Source organism: Macaca nemestrina, chromosome 15 (genome assembly GCF_043159975.1).
Source record: "Macaca nemestrina isolate mMacNem1 chromosome 15, mMacNem.hap1, whole genome shotgun sequence".
Classification (NCBI taxonomy): domain Eukaryota; kingdom Metazoa; phylum Chordata; class Mammalia; order Primates; family Cercopithecidae; genus Macaca; species Macaca nemestrina.
Window position 1 is genome coordinate 102926598 of NC_092139.1, and position 20991 is coordinate 102947588.

At 45.9% G+C, this 20991-nt stretch overlaps 2 protein-coding genes across 10 annotated transcripts in view; both read left to right on the forward strand.

Annotated features, from left to right (window-relative positions):
* The window catches only part of LOC105494012 (HMG-box containing 4), a 54140-nt gene extending 48055 nt beyond the window's left edge, over window positions 1-6085 (forward strand). For all 5 annotated transcript variants that reach the window (XM_071080491.1, XM_071080489.1, XM_071080493.1 and 2 more), the window contains 2 exons: window positions 2948-3070; window positions 3566-6085. In XM_071080491.1, coding sequence (XP_070936592.1) covers window positions 2948-3070; window positions 3566-3610 — 168 coding nt within the window. In that variant the 3' untranslated portion in view covers window positions 3611-6085. The remainder of the gene's footprint in view (window positions 1-2947; window positions 3071-3565) is intronic.
* Window positions 6086-8706: 2621 nt separating this feature from the next.
* Window positions 8707-20991, forward strand: part of LOC105493977 (target of myb1 membrane trafficking protein) — a 48531-nt gene continuing 36246 nt past the window's right edge. The window contains exon 1 of one of the 5 annotated variants that reach the window (XM_011762024.3): window positions 8707-9271. Coding sequence is in view for 4 of the 5 variants with exons in the window: in XM_011762018.3 (XP_011760320.1) it covers window positions 9220-9271 (52 nt within the window). In the remaining variant the exon portion in view is untranslated. The remainder of the gene's footprint in view (window positions 9272-20991) is intronic. The other 4 variants (XM_011762018.3, XM_011762020.3, XM_011762021.3 and 1 more) reach the window with 4 other exon arrangements.

The window sequence follows — 20991 nt, forward strand, 5'->3', positions numbered from 1 at the left end:
TTTTGCTTCTATCACCATATTCAATTTCTAACTATACTGTCCCCTTAGCTAACTCAGTAGTACAGTAGTTCTGCTTTCTACCAAGTTATAGTAAGACATTTCAGCAAAGAAGCCAGTTTAAGCTACTAAAGCCATTTTTAAGCTAAGAAATTAGTGTAGGAATGTAAAACTAATCACTTGCTTCAGTGTGGAAATTGAATTATTCAACAAATAAAATGCCAAAGGCCACAAGAGCTGAAGCTGTATCTAAATTCTTTGGCTAGTTTCTAAAAAACTTAGCAGGAGTCAAAAGAACTTCAGCACTTTCACATAGTCTCGATATCTGAATGGATATAGGTATTTCCAGAAGAAATATTCTGTGACCTTACTTATTTTTCATATTTAATCATTCTTAATTTCATAAGAAGTAAAAATGGTTTATTTTAAGCATATTCTGAATTTTCCCAGATATTTCTATTCAGTTTAGTAAGCACAAAGTTCACCCCTTTAAAGTGCAGAATTTAGTGATTTTTAGTATATTCACAGAATTGTGAATCACTACTATTTCATTCCAAAACATATTACTACCCCTAAAAGAAACCCTGTACCCATTAGCAATTTTTCCCCATTCTCCCTCTAATCCACTTTTGGCCTGAATTTAATCATTTGCAGAGATCCCCGTAATTTTACAATTTCCACATACCACTTACACTATTATTTACTTTACAGTTTTATTTAAATAAACTTGTCTGTGCTTTTATATGACATTCATGACATCTCAAGGGTTATATTCTATTTTTTTAATGTACATCATAATGGACATAAAATTATCAAAATAATATGTTCAACAGTAAATTAATGTTCATCATTTTAGCAGTAAAACTAGAACATACAATGCATAAGTTAGATAATTAAGGCTAGAGGCTGAGCACTCTGGCTCATGCCTGTAATCCCAGCACTTTAGGAGCCAGAATGAGAGGATCACTTGAGGCCAACAGTTTTGAGACCCGCCTGGCCAACATGGCAGAACCCTGTCTCTACTAAAAATACAAAAATTCGCCAGTCGTGATGGTGCACACCTGTAATCCTAGCTACTTGTGAGGCTGAGGCAGGAGAATTGCTTCAACCGGGAGGTGGAGGTTGCAGTGAGCCGAGATCATACCACTGCACTCCATCCACCATCCAGCCTGGGCAACAGAGTGAGACCCTGTCTCAAAAAAAATAAAAATTAAAAAATACATATATATGTGTGTGTGTGTGTGTATATATATATATATATATATATATATATATCTTAAGAAAGTTAAGGCTAGAACCCAAATTGCAGAGGGACTTCATAGACATTCTGAAGTGTGTATACTTTACTGTTGGGGAACTACAGGGGTTTTTAGAGTGGAAAGGGATGAGATCAGAGCTCTCATTTACTTTTCTCTGAGAATATCTTTTATTTTAGATTGGAAGTGAAAAGAGACCAGAATTGGGGAGAAGTTATAACAACAATCCAAGTCTAGATGTGACAAAGATAAATTAGCTATAAATAACTATAGGGCAAAGGTAATGGAATAATATTGCTAATTACTTACATTTTTAGGGTTTTAGATATTATCTTCCCTATATATTAACATTTTATTGAATGCTTACCCAACTTTGGTTCAGAGTGCTTAATATGAATTACATCATTTAATTCACACTGCAGCTTTGTAAGACAGAATTTTTGTTCCCCCTATTTTACAGAAGAATAAACAGACTTGAAGAGGTGAAGTCACTTTCTCTAGACTTCAGCCCCTTAAGTGGTAAAGCAGAGACTTGAATTTGGAATGTGACCTCAAGGTCCGGATTCTTAACCTCTTACTGCACTGCTGCCCTCAGAAAGTATAGAGGGGAGATGTTGACAAGGAGGATGAGGGAAAGGAAGAGTCATTGATGGCTAGGCCTTGAAACTGGGCAGTTATGTGAATGGTGGTGACTCGGGCAGAGAAGTGGATGCTAAAAAGAGGGCTAGATTTGGATGGGAAGGTTATTCTTCCTTACAGCATGTTGAGATGGAGAAATATCCAAAAGGAGAGACCCAAAAGACAGCCAGAAATGCAATTTTGAAGATCAAGATGTTGATAATAATAGTCATAATTACTGATATTTTTTGAGTACTTAACCATGTATTAAGCACCATCCCAAGTATAGTATATCTATTATCTCAATCCCATCTGCTGCAGATGCTGTTAGTATTTTACAGGCACAGCATAGTAAGCAACTTGCCCAGGTACAAAACAGTGAGTAGTGGAGCCAGGATCTGGACCCGGGCAGTCTTGAATCCAGAGCTCATTTTCTTAAGGACTCTGCTGTGCTGCTTCCCAACATGACGTATCCTCACAGTGTTTCTAGTTAAAGCAGATTATACAAGAACTGGGCAGTAGCAACAGTCTTTCTTATCTCTTTGAATCACAAATATATAACTATGAATTACATAAAATGTTAAAATTTGAACCAAATTCACCTCTCTTTGAGAGTGAACAACTCAACCTACAAAAATTCTATCATCAGCTATCAAAAGCTACATACATGTAGGGTTGTAGGATTCTCATAGTAATCACATCTGAGCTATATTTGTGGAGTTTATAACAGATACACTTTGCATACATAATCACAAATCTTACCAACAGCTCTCCAGAGTAAGTAAAGCATTTTTTACTATTCCTGTTAAAGAGACAGAAGTATTTCACCTCCCCAAGGTCACACAGAAGGTAAGATGGGCTAGGATTATAGAAAGGAAACCTGGGAATGTGTTGTAAAAGTTTTCTTTCTAAACAACTTACAGAGTTATCAGAGTAAACTTTCCATTTCTGCTATAAAGTTTCGAATTGTAAGATTAGAACTGCCTAGGATTTAAAGTACTGTGTGAGGAAGTCAGCCCAAACACAGAGAGAGCATCAGGAGTGTGACTCAAGCAACAACCTCCTCTCCTTTTCAGGGTATGGTGGCTGTGTCTGGCAGTTTGTCAGTGCTTCTGGATTCCATTATCTGTGCCCTTGGCCCCTTGGCATGTCTCACCACACAACTACCTGAATTGAATGGCTGTCCCAAACAGGTCTTGGTGAGTTTTCCCTGGATTTTTAGGGTCAGACCCATTGGGCATCAGAGATGCCCTGCCTTAATGAACACTGTCAGACACAGGCTCATAAGGCTTTGTGACACATAGTGTTTCCTTTATCTGTTAGCTCATGGAACATGATGCTATATTATCAAATGCATGCTGTGCTTTCACTGAAACTAGAAAACAAGCCATTTACCAAAATAGTGCTTAAGAAAGAAGCATTCTAGCCTTCGAGGTACTGCGATTCCTGTGTTTCCTGTTTGCTATTCTACACCCAAGGACGGTACAGGAATTGTCTCCCTCTTTTTTTACTAGGATTAATGGGAGAAGTCAGCAGAAAAGTTCCTAGCATAACAAACAACAGGATGCCGTCTTCATTCTCACCTGTTTTTCTAACTCCATTTGATTTTTTTTCTCTCTCTCCTTGAACAAAGAAACATGTCAGGAAACCAAGGTAAAGTACTCTTCAGTTGAACATTTTTCTTTGTTTTGCAGTCAAACACACTAGACAACATTGCTTACATCATGCCTGGACTGTGACAGCAAAGAATCCTGGGACAGAAACCTTATCCTACACCATTGCTGGTTTGTGTATATATGACTGTTCCAGATTCCTTCACTGGCCTCTGGGTGTAGGTTTTAAATTTTTATATCTATACATACATATATACATATATATATAATGTACAGTATATACATAGGACTGTAACTACTTTGCTTTTAATAATTTTATGAAATGGCAAAGGTTTAGCCAAGAGGAAATTTTGGCATGAATACAGGCTTGGGATTCTTTTTTCTCCTGCGGTGGATAAATCTGCCTTAAAAATCAATGTAACTTGGGGGCTGGGGGCTTGTTCTGGGTGCCAAGCGCATCTCTTTATGGACAGCTAAAATGTGATTATTTTCCAAACTCAGTTGGACCTCCAGACCCATCACTGACCATTTGCCTTACCTGTCTTAGTCTGAAATATGTAATAGAAAAGATAACGGGAAGATGCCAGTTGACTGAAAATTCAAAGCCTTTCAATTTGAAGTGACCTAGGTGGGAGGTGATAAAATTTGTTCCCATTATAGTTAGGAAGGTGGCTTAGGTGAATTGAGTAGGGGGTTCATTCCAATTCCTACTGTATAGGTGTCCATGTCTCAAAATTTATTGTAATCATTGGTACCATTGGCGGCCTCAACAGAGGCCAAGGAGTTCTGTGAGCCCTGGCAGCATAAAACACCTTGGAGGGTGAAGCTGTCAGTGCCATCAGTTGGACCTCCATACATTCTGAGCTAACCCAGAATATTTAGTCTGCAGAACTAAGAGCTAGTGTCTTTCACTGGTGGCATGAAGTTAACCACCAAGTCCTCACAAGCCGTGCTGCTTAGTGACTTGGTGGTTATGGATAAACTTTGCCCAGCATGATTTTTGGATTCATCTTATCGGTTCCCCTGGTGGGCAGATACACAGTGTTCTGCATATTCCACATGTAAGTGAATTGCAAAAACAGAACAAAACTCACTTGTAGGTTTATTTATGTGTGTGTGAATGTGTATTTTAATTATGTGTATTTAACTCTTTAAAATCTCTTAGATTTTAATTTATCCTGTAAATTTCTGTATATATAATTTAATAACAAAAGCCTCCACCAGCAACAGCATGTGGAAGATACATATTTGTCATTTCTCCTTCCTTCCCTCCCTTCCTTCCTTCTTTCATTCTTTCTTTCCTTCCTTCCTTCCCTCTTTCCTTCCTTCCTCCTGATCTGTTCCAAAAACTCTGAATCATCTACATATTAAGGTATTTTACCTCAAAAATGAATCATTGTGTTAGGATTCTAATTCTTTACAAAGAACTTCATGGGCTTCAATAATGTCTAGAAAGTAAAATAAAGAGGAATGTTACCATCCCCAGCTGCCCTCATTTCCAGAGAACCAGACTTTTGCTTCCCAGTTGGAAAGAAGACAGTTGAGCACTTCAGGATGGTTTTCAAATCTGTTGTGAGATTCTCTGCCAACACCAAGCTCTGAGCTAACTGTGCTTTCTTCTCCTGGCCTAGACAGCACTACAGCATCAAAGTAGATCTTCAGGGACAGTGTAGCCCGTCTGCATCCTATTTAATTTCTTCCCTTCTCCCCACCAGTGTTGTCACAGGGCTATGTTGCTTAAAGGTATTCTGGCTGCTGAATCCCTTTCTCAGCTCAGAGCAGTTTTGAGATTTAATTGGGAATACAGAGAAAAAAACAGGATTGTTTGGGAACCAAAATCAAGAGGAACAGAAATCTTAACTTGATTTCATGTATTAGAACATTGGGCCGGGCGCGGTGGCTCAAGCCTGTAATCCCAGCACTTTGGGAGGCCGAGACGGGTGGATCACGAGGTCAGGAGATCGAGACCATCCTGGCTAACACGGTGAAACCCCGTCTCTACTAAAAAATACAAAAAAAAAACTAGCCGGGCGTGGTGGCGGGCGCCTGTAGTCCCAGCTACTCAGGAGGCTGAGGCAGGAGAATGGCGTGAACCCGGGAGGCGGAGCTTGCAGTGAGCTGAGATCCAGCCACTGCACTCCAGCCTGGACGACACAGTGAGACTCCGTCTCAAAAAAAAAAAAAAAAAAAAATTGTACCATGCCTCTTCTCCATCTGGAAGTTTCCTGTTTGACACAGGGTATCTAGGAGGGGTGGAGAAGACATGGATAGTACAGGAAGACATTAATCCTAGCATTGTCATTTATATACATTAATGAAATCCTGATGAGGACCTGCTTTTTGTTTGTTTTCCTTTGAAACCCAGCCCTATTGTATTTGTATTTAAAATTTGTACACATTTGTATAATAATCTGTACCTTGTGGTATTTGGTACTATTAGAGGAAAAACTTTGGATTCAGACCTTCTTGCAGTTTTTATATCATTGTTTTATTTTGTTTTTTAAATAAATTCTAGTGGTTTGATCCAAATCCCATTACAGTTGTATAAAGAAATAAAATTTTGTACTTATATTATTAAAAATCACATTTTTAATATTTGTAGTCCAGTCTCAGCTGTCTTTTCCCTAATCATGATAATCATAGTTGCTATGAAATTATGAAATCTGTTTTTCACTTTATTCTACCATTATTTTCTTAAGAAAAAAACCCACAATGGAGATTAAATTTCTAATCTTAGCCATTTTCCTAATATACTCCTTACTCTGTTTCTATTAATTTTAACATTGTAGAGGCTCTCATTTTCTCTTTTGCAAACTGCAAATGTAGTGAATCTGATAACGGCACCTTCATTTATTGGCAAACAAAACTATGTGCATTATGGTGTTGGCCTAAATCAAGAAAATGTTCGTTCATCTTATATAAGGGTTGCATCTGAATCATGTGCTAAATGATATGTTTCAGTACTGTCCTGGCTTAGTCAGTAATGCTATTGATAAGTTACTTAATCTTGATAGGCTTCCAAAGTCCCATCTATAGAACAGTGTTAAAGTCACTTCCCTGTCTCTAGACCTGCAGCCAGCCAGCCTGACATGAATGTTTTAATAATATGAACATTGGATATATGGAGATAAGACCTTTCAAGGTAAAAATTTCAGTGCAAACACAAGGTGTTAAAAGTCATAAATAGTGAAATAATGTGATTAATTAAAAGGCTAATGTCTTATGGAAAGGCAGCAAGGAAGAGACCACTGTATCACTGACTGACTGTTAGAGAGAGTGATTTGCATACCTGGTCTCACTCATCCCCCCACAAAGCCTTATGAATATTATCTCCCTTTATAGATGCGAAAATGTACTTTTCCCAGGAAGGTTTATACTGCTAGTAAATGGCAAAGGCAGAATAAGAACAGTGGAACAGGTGACCTCAAACCCTAGGCTCTTTTCTACCCCAAGCTACTTTCAGATTTAAATCGTGCATATAATTCATCAGAAGGCTTTCCATTATCTCAAGTCCCGAGCAAATGTGATTGTAGGAATGCCATCTGAGATCTTTGCATTGTTCAGCTATCTAGCTGGCTTTCACTCTTGTCATACTATTGTCTTTAAATTTTGAAGGCAAAGTATCTTGATTTTTGTCTGTAAGCGCTTAAAGGATTTAATAGATTACATTTATGCAGACTGTCAGTCTTAAGAAATTTGAACATTTTAACCCTCAGTAAGGCATGATATTAATATTACTAAAACTCTTGAAAAAGTAAATTGAAACACTTTTTACTAAATGAGTTTGCTCCTTATTAGCACACTTCTTTTTTAAGACAGTTTTAATCAGTTTTGTACTAACTTAATGTTTGCCATTTACATCCCTATCTACTGTGTTGATAAAATCCATATACTGGCCAGAGGCAGAGGCTCATGTCTGTAATCCCAGCACTTCGGGAGACTAAGTCAGGAGGATCGTTTGTGGCCAGGAGTTTGAGACCAGCCTGGGGAATATAGCAAAACCCCACCTCTACAAAAACTAAAAGATATTAGCCAGGCATGGTGGCATGCATCTGTAGTCCCACCTCCTCGAGAGGCTGAAGTGGGAGAACACTTGAGCCCAGGAGATCGGGGCTACAGTGAGCTACAATTGCACTGCTGTACTCCAGCCTGGGTGACAGAGAGTATGTCTTTAAAAATAAATCCATATAGTCCCATTTCTGTTTGGATAGCTATATAGTAAACATTCTGCATGGAGTTGTTTTTGTTTTTTGTTTTTTTGAGACGGAGTCTCGCTCTGTGGCCCAGGCTGGAGTGCAGTGGCATGATCTCAGCTCACTGCAAGCTCCGCCTCCCCGGTTCAGGCCATTCTCCTGCCTCTGCCTCCGGAGTAACTGGGACTACAGACGCCCGCCACCACGCCTGGCTAATTTTTTCTATTCTTTAGTAGAGACGGGGTTTCACCGTGTTAGCCAGGATAGTCTCAATCTCCTGACCTCGTGATCTGCCCGCCTCGGCCTCCCAGAGTACTGGGATTACAGGCGTGAGCCACCGCGCCTTGCTTAATTTAGGTTTTCTATCATCCAAAATTTGTGCAGTCAATTTACTAGTCTTTCAGATTTAAAAACCACAAACATTACAATAAATACTAAAGCACCCACAGTAGCCAGACTACTAAGGCCATGGTTATTGTATTTTTGGAGTACATGTCAGAAGAAAAGGTCATAACCCATAGATAGGTATCTAGTGTGTGGGGTCAGCAGACACACCACACACAGCCAGGAAGGCTGAAGAGATTAGTCTCAACGCTGGGAAAGGCCTTTGAGATTCTTAGCTTGGGGTCCACGGTTGTACTTCAGGGACCCCAGAAACTCCCTGAGGTTATAAGCAAAATTCTATCGCTGCTTTTTTTCTTCAGAAAGCCTCATGGCTTTTGTCAAATTCTCCAAGGAGACTGTGACCTAAATAAAATATTTTTTTTAAATGCTTACGAGTCCTTGATCTAATTCCAGTATCTAGAGAAAATGGGAGCTGTGTTTGGCTCACACAGTAAATTTATGGCAGAGATGGGTATCAAAGCCCCACTCGTGACTACATCTGCGCTTTCTGCCATCCTGGGCGCTAGAGGGAATTGCGCTGCAATTCATTCAATTATTTCTCAGTCTCAGTAGATGACAAACCCCTTGCCCTTACCTCTGATTTAAGGTAAGATAATTTGGGCTGCAAGCAGGGTGCATCTTGGAGCGGGGAGACCTTGACATCAAACAGGAAGAGTCCTATCGGGGCAAGGAGACAGCAGCCCAGAGAGGCTGTCACCCAGAGTAGGTGTGCAGTCACAGTGAGGTCCCAAGGACTAAGGTCTGTGACACTAAGAGTCTCGGCTTCTGTGTAATCTCACCCAAGTCACTTCCCTGGTCTACGACCCAGTTTCCCAAATGTGTAAAGGGTCCTTTAGACCCCGCCCTAAAAGGTCAGGGGCGTGGCTTAAAGAGGACCGCGCTTCCCGGGCCCCGCCCCCAGGCTCTACGTCGTGCGTGACGCCCGCCGCCGCCTAGGAAGCGACGATGAGGTCATCGCCCTCCGCCTCGGGGGCGGGACCCTGGCGCGTCAGGGCGGGGCCTGTGGTCCAGCTCCGCTCTGCCTCCGCTCCGCCCACGGCTCCTCGCCGGCCTTCGGGTGCGTCACGTGACGGGTTGGCGGCGCTGGCGGTTGCTGTCAGCTGATTCCCGGGGTTGGTGGCAGCGGCAGTAGCAGCAATGGACTTTCTCCTGGGGAACCCGTTCAGCTCTCCAGTGGGACAGCGCATCGGTGAGTCCCTGGAGCCCCCCACAGCTCCGCCCCGGTGCTCCGCACCCAGCTTCGGTCCCCTGGGAAGCCTCCGGGTGCCTAGTCACTGAGGCAGGGAGGGCAATGAGGCTGGCGTGTAGCTCTCCGACTTGGCCCCGCCCAGCTTTCCTCCCACTCTTGATTGACAAGAACTTGGGCCATTAGGAAGCCTTGGCTTGTGATAGATGTATACGACAGCCAGTAGATAAGGAGAGAGGGCGGGTCCGGATGCCCACCCTGCAGCCAATGTGTGTCTGCTGGGGTCCCGAATCGAGGGAGAAAGTTTTCGGGGTTAAAGGGACTGCGTGGTTGGCAGTGGCTGGGCCGCTGTGCTGGGTCCCGCTGCCTGGGCTTTGGCCAGCTCCTTTCTGGCTCTCCGGGCTCTCCGGACATGGACACCTGAGAAGGGCTAGAAGTCCATTCTCCCAGGACCGCGAAGCCTGGGGCTTGGCGTCTTGGGGGCGACTGGCCAGAGGGGACCCAGCGCCAGACAGCCCGCGGCCAGGCCTCACAGACCCGGATCTCAGGACGTGTCCGCCTGGGCTCTTATCTCGACCCAGCCTCAAATGGACCCGCACAGACTCAGAACCTGAGCAGAAAGTGGTCGGAGAAACCCTCCGGATCAGCCCACCTCGGTGCTCCGTAGGTGGGGCAGCCCGGCGCTCGAGCCAAGCCGAGCCCAGGGCACCTGGCGCCTGAGTGCTGGTCCGTGGTTCTTTGCACCCTGGTGACAGGATACTTATAGTTCTATGACGCAGCCTCCCTGGGCGGAGGTTTCCTCACCTGTAATTGGCGGGTAATAATGGTCCTTACCTCCGTGGGCTTGTTGTGAAAATTAAATTCCTTAATAAATGTGAAATACTTAGAACAATGCCTGGTACGTGGCCAGTGCCATATAAAAAACCGGTTGTGATATTTATTAGCATTGGGCTGGGCGCAGTGGCTCCCGACTGTAATCCCAGCACTTTGGGAAGCCAAGGCGGGCAGATCGCTTGAGCCCAGGAGTTCGAGACCAGCCTGGGCAACATGGCGAGACCCCCGTCTCTACAAAAAAAAAAAAAAATACAGAAATTAGCCGGGCGTGGTGGTGTGTGCCTGTGCTCCCAGCCACTCGGTAGGCAGAGCTGGGAGGATTGGTTGCACCTGGGAGGTCAGGGCTGCGTGAGCCCTGATGGCGCCACTGTACTCCAGCCTGGACGACGCAGGGAGATCCTATCTCTTGAAATACATACATACACACACCCACATTATATATAAATATACACATACATACAGGTACATATACATACACATACATACATGTATATATTTACACACCCACATTGTTCCTGAGATACCACCAAGTGAAGGTTAGGAATCCCTGGAAATCACTGGGCAGTAGGTCTCATAAGTGCTCGTTCTTGGACACCAACACCGTGAGAACCGACATGCCTTGACCCAAACAGCCACACTTCTCCAGAGGATGGTCTGGGTGTTCCCCATTCTTGCATGAAGAAACCATCGCATTTCCGTGAAATCACTCTTTATCTTTTTTGATGATGACTTTTGGTCTTAAGTCCATACTGGGAAAACTTTAAGACGAGACATTCTTTCCATTCTTACTGTCTTGCCAAACCTCACGAAAGCTTGTCGACCCGGCTCTGTGTTGTAATCGCCACCGTGGCTGTTGGTGGCTCTTCCGAGGGTTTTGTAATCAGTGCTCTCCAAGGGGGAGGTGGCAGTCCAGGATTTACACACCAGGAAGCTCCTGAACCAGGGAGAGGAACTGCCCTCTCAAAGGACCCCCGACCTCCCCTAGACACACCCACCCCACAGTGAGTCATGGTTTTTTGGAGCTGAGAAAAGAAAGCAGCTCTCCTCTCATCTTTATTTCTCTGGCTACAGAAACCACTGCTTTTATCACATGCCAAGTTTAAGACTTACTACTTAAAAATAAACAAGTAAATAAAAGACCCGGCTTCAAAGTCAGCCGCATACTCTTAAGGCTTTCTGGAAAGCTCACCTGGGTTCTGGATTTCAGCTAGACAAAGCAAGCTTCTCTTCTTACCCTGAAGGGTTGCCTTTCTTGGGCAAGAAATACTCCCGTGCAAAGAGAATGCTATTAAATCATCATACCTTAGAGCACAAATAGAATTTTACGGCTAAAAGAGCTTTGCCTTTGGAATTTTCTAACCCAGTGGTTCTCAGCAGCATTCCTAGGAAGGCGTGTTAAAGCAAATGATATCTGGGCCCCAACTCCAGAGTTTCTGACCCTCTAGGTCTGCAGTGGGACTCTAGCATGTGAAAATCTTTTTTTTTTTTTTTTTTTGAGACGGAGTTTCACTCTCATTGCCCAGGCTGGAGTGCAATGGTACAGTCTTGGTTCACTGCAACCTCCGCCTCCCGGGTTCAAGCGATTCTCCTGCCTCAGCTTCCCAAGTAGCTGGGATTACAGGCATGCGCCATCACACCCAGCTAATTTTGTATTTTTAATAGAGACGGGATTTCTCCATGTTGGCCAGGCTGGTCTCAAACTCCTGACCTCAGGTGATCCACCCACCTTAGCCTCCCAAAGTGCTGGAATTACAGGCATGAGCCACCGCGTCCAGCCTAGAATGTGAATTTCTGGCAAGTTCCCAGGTAATGCTAATGCTGTTCCAACCCATCGCCTTCATTTCACACTGGCAGAGACTGAGATCCAGAGAGGGGAAAGTGGAGGCTGTGACTCACCCAAGACCCCCGTGAACTGACAGCGAAACTGAGCCATTGAAATTTAAACCAAAGCTGAAGAGGCTCCAAAAGTAGAATTAAGAGTTTGAGTTAATCCCCTCAGTATCCCATGTTCTTTTAGATAAAGAGGCGGAGGAAGTACTGCTCACTGGCTGTGATTACTGATGACATAGTATAGCTGCTTATACTTCTGTAAACCAGGCCCCTCCTTGCTGCAGGAGTACCGTCCCTTCTCAAGCCTGCCGACTCCCATGCCCTTGTTGAAAGGAGAGCTGTAGAGCCATATGGAATTGACATCCCTCAGCTGGCGGGTTCTAATGCTGCTAATCAGGAATGAGTATCAGGCACTTAAATCACAAAGTTCTTATTCACCTCCCCTCCCAACACACACACACACACCCCTTTGTGCTTGCTGGTCCCTCTGCCTGGGTTGCTTCCTCCTGTGCCCCCACTGAGGAGCTCCAGATCACCTTTCAAAGTACAGGATATCATCACCTCCTCCCTGAGGCCTGCCCCAAGCCCAACATTGCTCTTTTACTCTCCCGTTATCCCAGGTCCTCGGACCCCCTTACCGTATGACTTTGGGCTCTGACTCTCAGCTTCCTCCTTGGTAAAGTGTTGCTAACAGCATCTGCCTCACAGGGTGGTTGCTAGAATGAAACAAGATAGTCCTCTGAGAGTGCCTGGCACAGTGTGAGTGTATGGAAACGTTAGCTCTTCCCGTCATCATCACCACCATCATCATTTTTATTATTTCTTTCTTTTTTTTTTTTTTTTTTTTTTGAGACAGAGTCTTAAAAAAGGCTGGAGTGCAGTGGCACAGCTTCAGCTCACTGCAACCCCTGTGCCCCGGGTTCAAGCAATTCTCCTGCCTCAGCCTCCCGAGTAGCTGGGATTAGAGGCGCATGCCACCACGCCCAGCTAATTTTTGTATTTTTAGTAGAGACGGGGTTTCACCATGTTAGCCAAGCTGGTCTTGAACTCCTGACCTCAAGTGATCCGCCCGCCTCAGCCTTCCAAAGTGCTGGGATTACAGGTGTGAGCCACCGCGCCTGGCCTATTTTTATTATCTCTACCCTCATCATACTAATATGCCACCATCCCACTCTCTTAGTGGTTGTGCATGTGTGTCTCCACAGCTAGGCTGAACTTCTTGAGAGCAGGAGCTGTGCCTTATTTCTCCAGACCCTCAGCACCTAGCACGGTGCCTGGCACATAGCAGGAAGGAAGAAGGGAGAAAAGGAAAGTAGCATTTTGTGAGCAAACACCATAATAACTCTGCCAGGTATTCTGCTAGCGTCCTGGGTGTTAATCTCATGGTGACCCTGTGCAGTTTTGCTATTTTTTTCCCATTTCACCAAAAGTCAGTGTAAGGGAAAGCATCACTTTCCAGGGTTCCACAGCTACTCAAGGTCAGAATCCAGACCCAGGCCTTCTTTTGTATTTTTAATAGAGACGGGGTTTCTCCATGTTGGCCAGGCTGGTCTCAAACTCCTGACCCCAGGTGATCCACCTACCTCGGCCTCCCAAAGTGCTGGGATTACAGGCATGAGCCACTGCGTCCAGCCTAGAATGTGAATTTCTGGCGAGTTCCCAGGTAATGCTAATGCTGTTCCAGCCCATCCCCTTCATTTTACACTGGCAGAGACTGAGGTCCAGAGAGGACCTCACCACACTGCCTCGAGCTGCCCAGTGCCTCTTTTGAATTGATGTCCATCCAGCCTTCCAGGATCCACAACTCTTGTTCTACCCCTTGTCCCAGATAAGGACATGCACGTGGGCCCCACACTTGCAGGTCCCTCTCCCTTACCGATGAGTAGGGGAGCTTCCCAAGGGCAGCACCCGTAGCTGAGAGGATTCCAGATCCTTTGTACCAGCTGGTGTTACCACAGCCCTCTTCTTTCAAGGATTTCAAACCCTTTCCAGGTGTTCTCTGCAGACAGATCTTACTGGCTCTGTTTTATAGACAGATGTCAAGAATCCCAGTTTCCATTTCTGGCTATCAGCCTACCCCCTAAGCACTTGGAGTCCAAATCCTAGCTGATTGCCGAGAGCAAGTTGCAAACAACAGAGATGGTAAATGTGAGCAGTCCCTGGGGATGAGCCTCAGTGGTTGGGGTGGTGGGAGCTGGATGTGAGGGGAGAAGAGCCCAGAGCCTGAAGACTGAGCCCTGGAGGGGATAAGTGAAAAAGTCAAAGAGAGCTGTCTTTGATTCCACAAAAGCCAAGCCAGGGGAGCCACAGGAAGGAATCACAGAAGTGAGAGACCAGTTCAGGCCCTTGGGGGGCCAGTTGGGGAATGATGAGCTGGAAAGTGGACACTTAAGCAATGTCAAGGAGACACAAGGCTGGGAGGCGGGACACCTGGTTCCAGCTCTGGTTCTGCTCCTCTGTCATGATCCCTCTCCATTGCCTGTCTCCCCTATTGGCAACACAGAGGTGCTGTCATTCTCCCTCTGCTTCCCAGAGGATTGGTAATGAACAACAGAGGGCATATATAGGGACAGGGAAGGGTTGATGCCAGAGGGAAGAAAGAAACAGATGGCGGGCTGGGTGCGGTGGCTCACGCCTGTAATCCCAGCACTTTGGGAGGCCGAGATGGGCGGGTCATGAGGTCAAGAGATCGAGACCATCCTGGCCAACATGGTGAAACCCCGTCTCTACTAAAAATACAAAAGTTAACTGGATGTGGTGGCATGCGCCTGTAGTCCCAGCAACTTGGGAGGCTGAGGCAGGAAAATTGCTTGAACCCAGGAGGCGAAGGTTGCAGTGAGCCAAGATCATGTCAGTGCACGCTAGCCTGGTGACACAGCGGGACTCAATCTCAAAAACAAAACAAAACAAAAAACAAAACTGATGGCTGCTGGGGAGGACTGATAGAACTGATTGTGCAAGGCCCAAAGGGCAGAGTGTGTGGTTACAGGAATAAGCAATTCGGTTTCAGTATAAATAGCTATCCCTAGAGCCTTGCAAAGATGAAACTGGCTGCCTTGTTCGGTAGTGAGCTCCCCACCACTGGAGCTGTGAAGGCAGAAGCCGGGGTGGGGTGGGCGAACTAGAAAGAGGATTCCTGTGTCAGTTAGCAGAGTGGACTAGGCCAGGGTCAGTGAGCTTTTTCTATAAAGGGCCATTAAGTAAATACTTGTGGCTTCGTGAACCAGATGGTCTCTGCTGCAACTACCCAGCTCTGCCATTATAGCACAAAAGCAGCCATAGGCCATAGGTAAATGAATGAGAGTGACTGTGCTCCAATACAACTATTTATGGGCAATGGAATTTGAATTTCACGTAATTTTCACATATCATGAAATAGTATTATTATTCAGCTTTTTTTTTTTCCAACTATATAAAAATATAAAGACCACCTGTAGCTCAAGGACCATACAGGTGGGTCTGAACTTGGCATGTGGGTTCATAGTTTGCTGACTTCTGAATCGGAGCAGCTGGCCAGAGGCAGAATGATGAAGCACACTGTTCCTCAAAGTGGGGTACCAGAGCACCCACACTGGGGATGCTTGAGGTTGCTTATCCCCACAGTGTGCCTGCGGGAGCCCTAATACCTTGAAGCTTCTGGTTGCTGATCCGTAAGTACAGGACCCACATTAGAGCCCGAAGTTTCTGTCTTGAGTATGACAGAGCTTTGTCTAGAAAAGGCTTTGTATCAGGTATACATGTATTAGTAGAGCCCAGGGTGAGCTTGAGTCAGACTGAATGATCTGAGTTGTGGTTCAGTCCTCACCAGCTTTGTTACCTGGAGCAAGTTACTTAACCTCTCTGTTCTTCAATTTCCTCATCTGTGCAATGAGACTAATAATAGCACCTATCAAATAGGGCTGTTGTGTTGTGTTGTAAAGCACTTCCTGCCAGACAGGAAATGTCTGTAATTATTAGCTGATGTGATTTTTCACTGATGTTATCATTCCTGGGACACAGTCTAAGTTAGTAGCCAAGCTAAGTGCCAGCCCAGGATTCTGGCTCCAGTGCAGCCTTTGTGATGGTCTTTGTGTCCCTGGCAAATGAGCAGTCACTGGCTGGGTGGCCGCCACATTCACAGACAGGTCAGGTTTCAGGCTGTGGGGAGGAGCGGATTCTTACTTGGAAATTAGGGCCTTTGCCTGCCCCTGTGGATAGAACTGGCGAATAGGTTTTATTCTTAACCTTAGTGAGCTCAAAGAAATAAGAGTAAGGTCCCAGACTTCCACTCTTTTGGTTTTAGAAAAAAGAAACCCGGCCGGGCGCGGTGGCTCAAGCCTGTAATCCCAGCACTTTGGGAGGCCGAGACGGGCGGATCACGAGGTCAGGAGTTCGAGACCATCCTGGCTAACACGGTGAAACCCCGTCTCTACTAAGAAATACAAAAAACTAGCCGGGCGAGGTGGCGGGCGCCTGTAGTCCTGGCTACTCGGGAGGCTGAGGCCGGAGAATGGCGTGAACCCGGGAGGCGGAGCTTGCAGTGAGCTGAGATCCGGCCACTGCACTCCAGCCTGGGCTACAGAGCGAGACTCCGTCTCAAAAAAAAAAAAAAAAAAAAAGAAAAAAGAAAAAAGAAACCCAAACCCTCAGTGTCTCCTGATTAGCTTGAGGCCATCACCCCGTGAGAAGCAGGAGGATTCAGGACAGGTGTAACTCTTTACTCCCTTACTAAGGAGATCTTGATCTAGGCCGGTGCCCTCCAAACTTCTGTCTTTCATGTAGCTCCTTTATGATTTGTGTCTACCCCCACGCCATCTTCATTATTATTTTCATAGGGTTTTCTTTTCATTAGCTTATCTGTTAAAATTTGACCTCATCCTATGTAATTATATCCATGAAATCATGGCTTTGATGTTCGTGTTTTTTTCCTATCCTGCATTAAAGTAAATATGTCCCTCTAAAAATGTCTTTAAGTTGCCCGTGAGCCCACCTGGCGTGATCCCAGGTAGCTCATTTTGATCGCTGGGACGTAAGCAGCCTGAAATGGGGTCACAGCTTAGTCTCCGCATCAGAAGAGCTGGGTTCAGGTGCCAGCTCCGCCCCTTCCTGGCTGTGTCCCCCAGGTCTCCACCTCAAGGGACATGGGCAACTTAGAAGCTGATCGAGCACTGCAAAGTGCAGTGGAGAAGCACGGTGCAAGACCTGAGGAGGGGAACTAGGCCTCGCTCCTGCTGGGGAAGATAGAGAAGGGAAGGATGGAGCCAGGGGAGGAGGGAGCAGGAGAGAAGAACCAGCCAGACCGCAGGGGCTGAGACAGACAGAGAATTTAAGGACAGACAGAGGGGTCTACTGTTTGAACTTGTTTGTGTTGGTGCAGTATAAACCCTGTAGTGGTTAACTTTATGTGTCAACTTGGCTAGGCCAGGGGAGACAGATATTTGGTCAAACATTATTTTAGATGTTTCTGTGAACGTATGTCTTAGATGAGATTAACACTGAAATCGCTAGACTCACGTAAAGCGTATTGCCCTCCATAATGTGGGTGGGCTTCGTCCAATCAGTTGAAGGCCTGAATAGAAAAAGACGGACCTCCCCAGAACAAGAGGAAATTTGGCCAGCAGCTCCCCTCGCCCTTGCACTCAGACAGCGTCTGTTCCCTGGATCTCCAGCCTGTCAGCTCACCCTACAGATTTTCAACTTGCTAAGCCTTCACAACTGCATAAGCCAATTCCTTAAGTGCTCGCTTGCTCTCTCTTTCTCGCGTGTGTGTGAGTGTGTGTATGTGTGTGTGTGTCTGTCTCTCTCTTTTTCTTTCTGTTACTTCCTTTTCTCTTATTTATTTATTTGAGACGGAGTCTCACTCTATTCCCAGGCTAGAGTGCAATGGGGCAGTCTTGGCTCACTGCAACCTCCACCTCCCAGGTTCAAGCAATTCTCCTGCCTCAGCCTCCCGAGTAGCTGGAAGTACAGGCACATGCCACCACACCTGACTAATTGTTATATGTTTTGTAGAGACGGGGTTTCACCGTGTTGGCCAGGCTGGTCTTGAACTCCTGACCTCGTGATCCGCCCGCTTTGGCCTCCCAAAGCGCTGGGATTACCGGCATGAGCCACCACACCCAGCCTAGTTCCTTTTTCTGGAGAACCTTGACTAATACAAACCCCACTCCACCCCTAACCATCCAGATTGTCAGCAACACCTTTTACGCTCCCAAGTGGGGAATGAAAACAGTTGCCGTCTATACCTCAGCCAGCCACTTCAAGCCTCTGCCTTCACAGCCTCTCTTCTTCTTACCTGGGGAGTTTTAGAAAACCTTTCTTTATCTCACTGACATTTCCTTTTATTAGGTACTATAGTTAGTTACATCAACTTTAAGATTGTAGGCTGCCGAAGCAATACCCTCTGTAAGGTATTTTAGGTTTCTCCTGTGGTTTGTGGTTAAAAAAAAATAACAGGGGAGAGGCAGCCAGGGTTTTGAGGAAGGGCGGCTCAGCAAATTAGGAGGTGGATGGAACTTTCCACGCTGGGTCTGGAAAGAGTTACTCCATTGGAAAATAGTTTTCAAGACAAGTTTCTGGCTGAAAAAAAAATGGCTTCTGCATATTTGCGATTTAAAAATCTCTTATGGGAGTGCTTGAAATTCTCAATCATGTTGTGGTTGATATGTTTGTAGAGGATAGCATTTATTTTGGTGCTTGAAATGTATACTCTCCTCCTCACACATACCTGGAAGGTGAGTGCTTTGGTCATCTTTATTCTGTAGAGGAGGAACTGAGGCACAGAGAGGCCGAGGAGTCACCCAGGGTCACACAGCTCGTAGGTGCTTGAGTCTGGGCAGGATTTGTCTGTGTCTGCATCCCATCCTCCCAACTCTTCCATCTCACTGATTCTCCCTTGGAACTGAAAGAGGCCAGGCATGGTGGCTCACGCCTGTAATCCCAGCACTTTGGGAGGCCAAGGCAAATAGATCGCCTGAGGTCAGGAGTTCGAGACCAGCCTGGCCAACATGGTGAAACCCCATCTTTACTAAAAATATAAAAATTAGCTGGACATGATGGTGAGTGTCTGTAATCCCAGCTACTCTGGAGGCTGAGGCAGGAGAATCGCTTGAACTGGTGAGGCAGAGGTTGCAGTGAGCCGAGATCGCACCACAGCACTCCAGCCTGGGCGACAGAGACTGCGTCTCAAAAAAACAAACAAACAAAAAAAGAACTAAAAGAGACGTGCTGGGTTTCCCTTTGAGTGAAAACATCTGTGTCCATCTAGAATGAATTCGTTCAGTAATGACTCCTTCTGTATTTTTGCCTAACCTTCTTGACCACATTGGTTTCATCCTCGTGCTTGCATTCTCATGGTAGGAAGCACAGGTGAAGGAACCAACTGTCTGTGTCTCTGTTACCAAGAAAGCAAAACTTTCCCCAGGAGCCACGCAAGAGACATCCGCTTCCATCTCAGTGGCCGTAAGTCCCACGGCCACTTCTGGCTGCAAGAGTGTCTAGAAAAGCTAAATGCTGCGGGTCCAGGGGGATCATCTTTCACAACTAGTGGAGTCAGCTCCGTATGGTGGGGTTAATAAAAATTTCACATAGTCACTGGATGCAGCAATAGAAATACAGTATCTAACAAGGACAGGATAAGTGTGGCGTGTGGGTTCCCACGCTGCATTTCCAGATGGACAGCACAGCTGGCCTATATCCAGAGGGGTCGGTCAGAATAGTGAAGGCTCTGGAGATCATTACCAGAGTAGAGTGGTCACAGGTCCTGAGGATGTTAGGTTGGAGGACAGATTAAGGAGGGACGCGGTACTTTTTAAAACTATTCAAAGGGGCGCGGTGGCTCACGCCTGTAATCCCAGCACTTTGGGAGGCTGAGGCGGGCGGATCACGAGGTCAGGAGATCGAGACCATCCTGGCCAACATGGTGAAACCCCGTCTCTACTAAAAAATACAAAAAAATAAAAAAATTAGCCAGGTGTGGTAGCAGGTGCCTGTAGCCCCAGCTGCTCAGGAGGCTGAGGCAGGAGAATGGCGTGAACCCGGGAGGCAGAGCTTGCAGTGAGCCAAGATCGAGCCACTGCACTCCAGCCTGGGCGATAGAGCAAGACTCTATCTCAAAAAAAAAAGTATTCAAAGGGGCACGGCGGCTCACGCCTGTAATCCCAGCACTTTGAGAGGACAAGGCGGGCGGATCAAGAGATCGAGACCATCCTGGCCAATGTGGTGAAACCCCGTCTCTACTAAAAATACAAAAATTAGCCGGGCGTGGTAGTGCATACCTGTAGTCCCAGCTGCTTGGGAGGCTGAGGCAGGAGGATCACTTGAACCCGGGAGGCAGAGGTTGCAGTGAGCCAAGATGGCGCCACTGCACACCAACCTGGGCAACAGAGTGAGACACCATCAAAAAAAAAAAAAAAAAAGTATTCAAAGGACTGCAAGTTGGAAGAAAGATTAGGATTTCCACACAATAGTTTCTACAGGATCCATGAGTGCCAAAGTGTGGAGGTATTTTATTTCATTTACATTGTTATAAAGGTTTATTGTGCTGGTGAATATGGCCTCATCCTTCATTCTGTCATTCAGCAAACAGGCACTGCAGGTTTATCATGGGCCAGGTCCCTCTGGGGTAGACAGTTGGACCATTCGTGAGCTATAACCTCCACCCTTAAAGGGCTCACAGACTCCTGGGAAAGAGAGATGTAGAAACAAAGAAATCACCCAACAGAGTTACTGTAATCACTCCACGAAGCAGTGCTTAGAGTTGTGGTCTGTGGAAAATGCTCTTGGCCGCTGGCTGGAAGGAATAGGCCCTGAGGGGGTGTCAGGGCGGACTCCACCAGGAGACCTGACCTTTGGTCTGGGCTTAGGAGCATGAGTTGAGGTGGTGAGGAGTACATTTCTTCCTGGAAGGAGGGCAGCATGTTCAGAAGCACAGAAGCCTGAGGAGGGTGATGGGGCGGGTGCAGGTGGTCAGCTGAGCCGGAGATGAGAAGGAGTGGGAGGAAGGGCTGGGCCAGGTCTCAGCACCGGCTCCCGAGGGCTTCCGTGGAGCCCAGTGCCTTCAGGTCTGTGCCCTAGTTGTC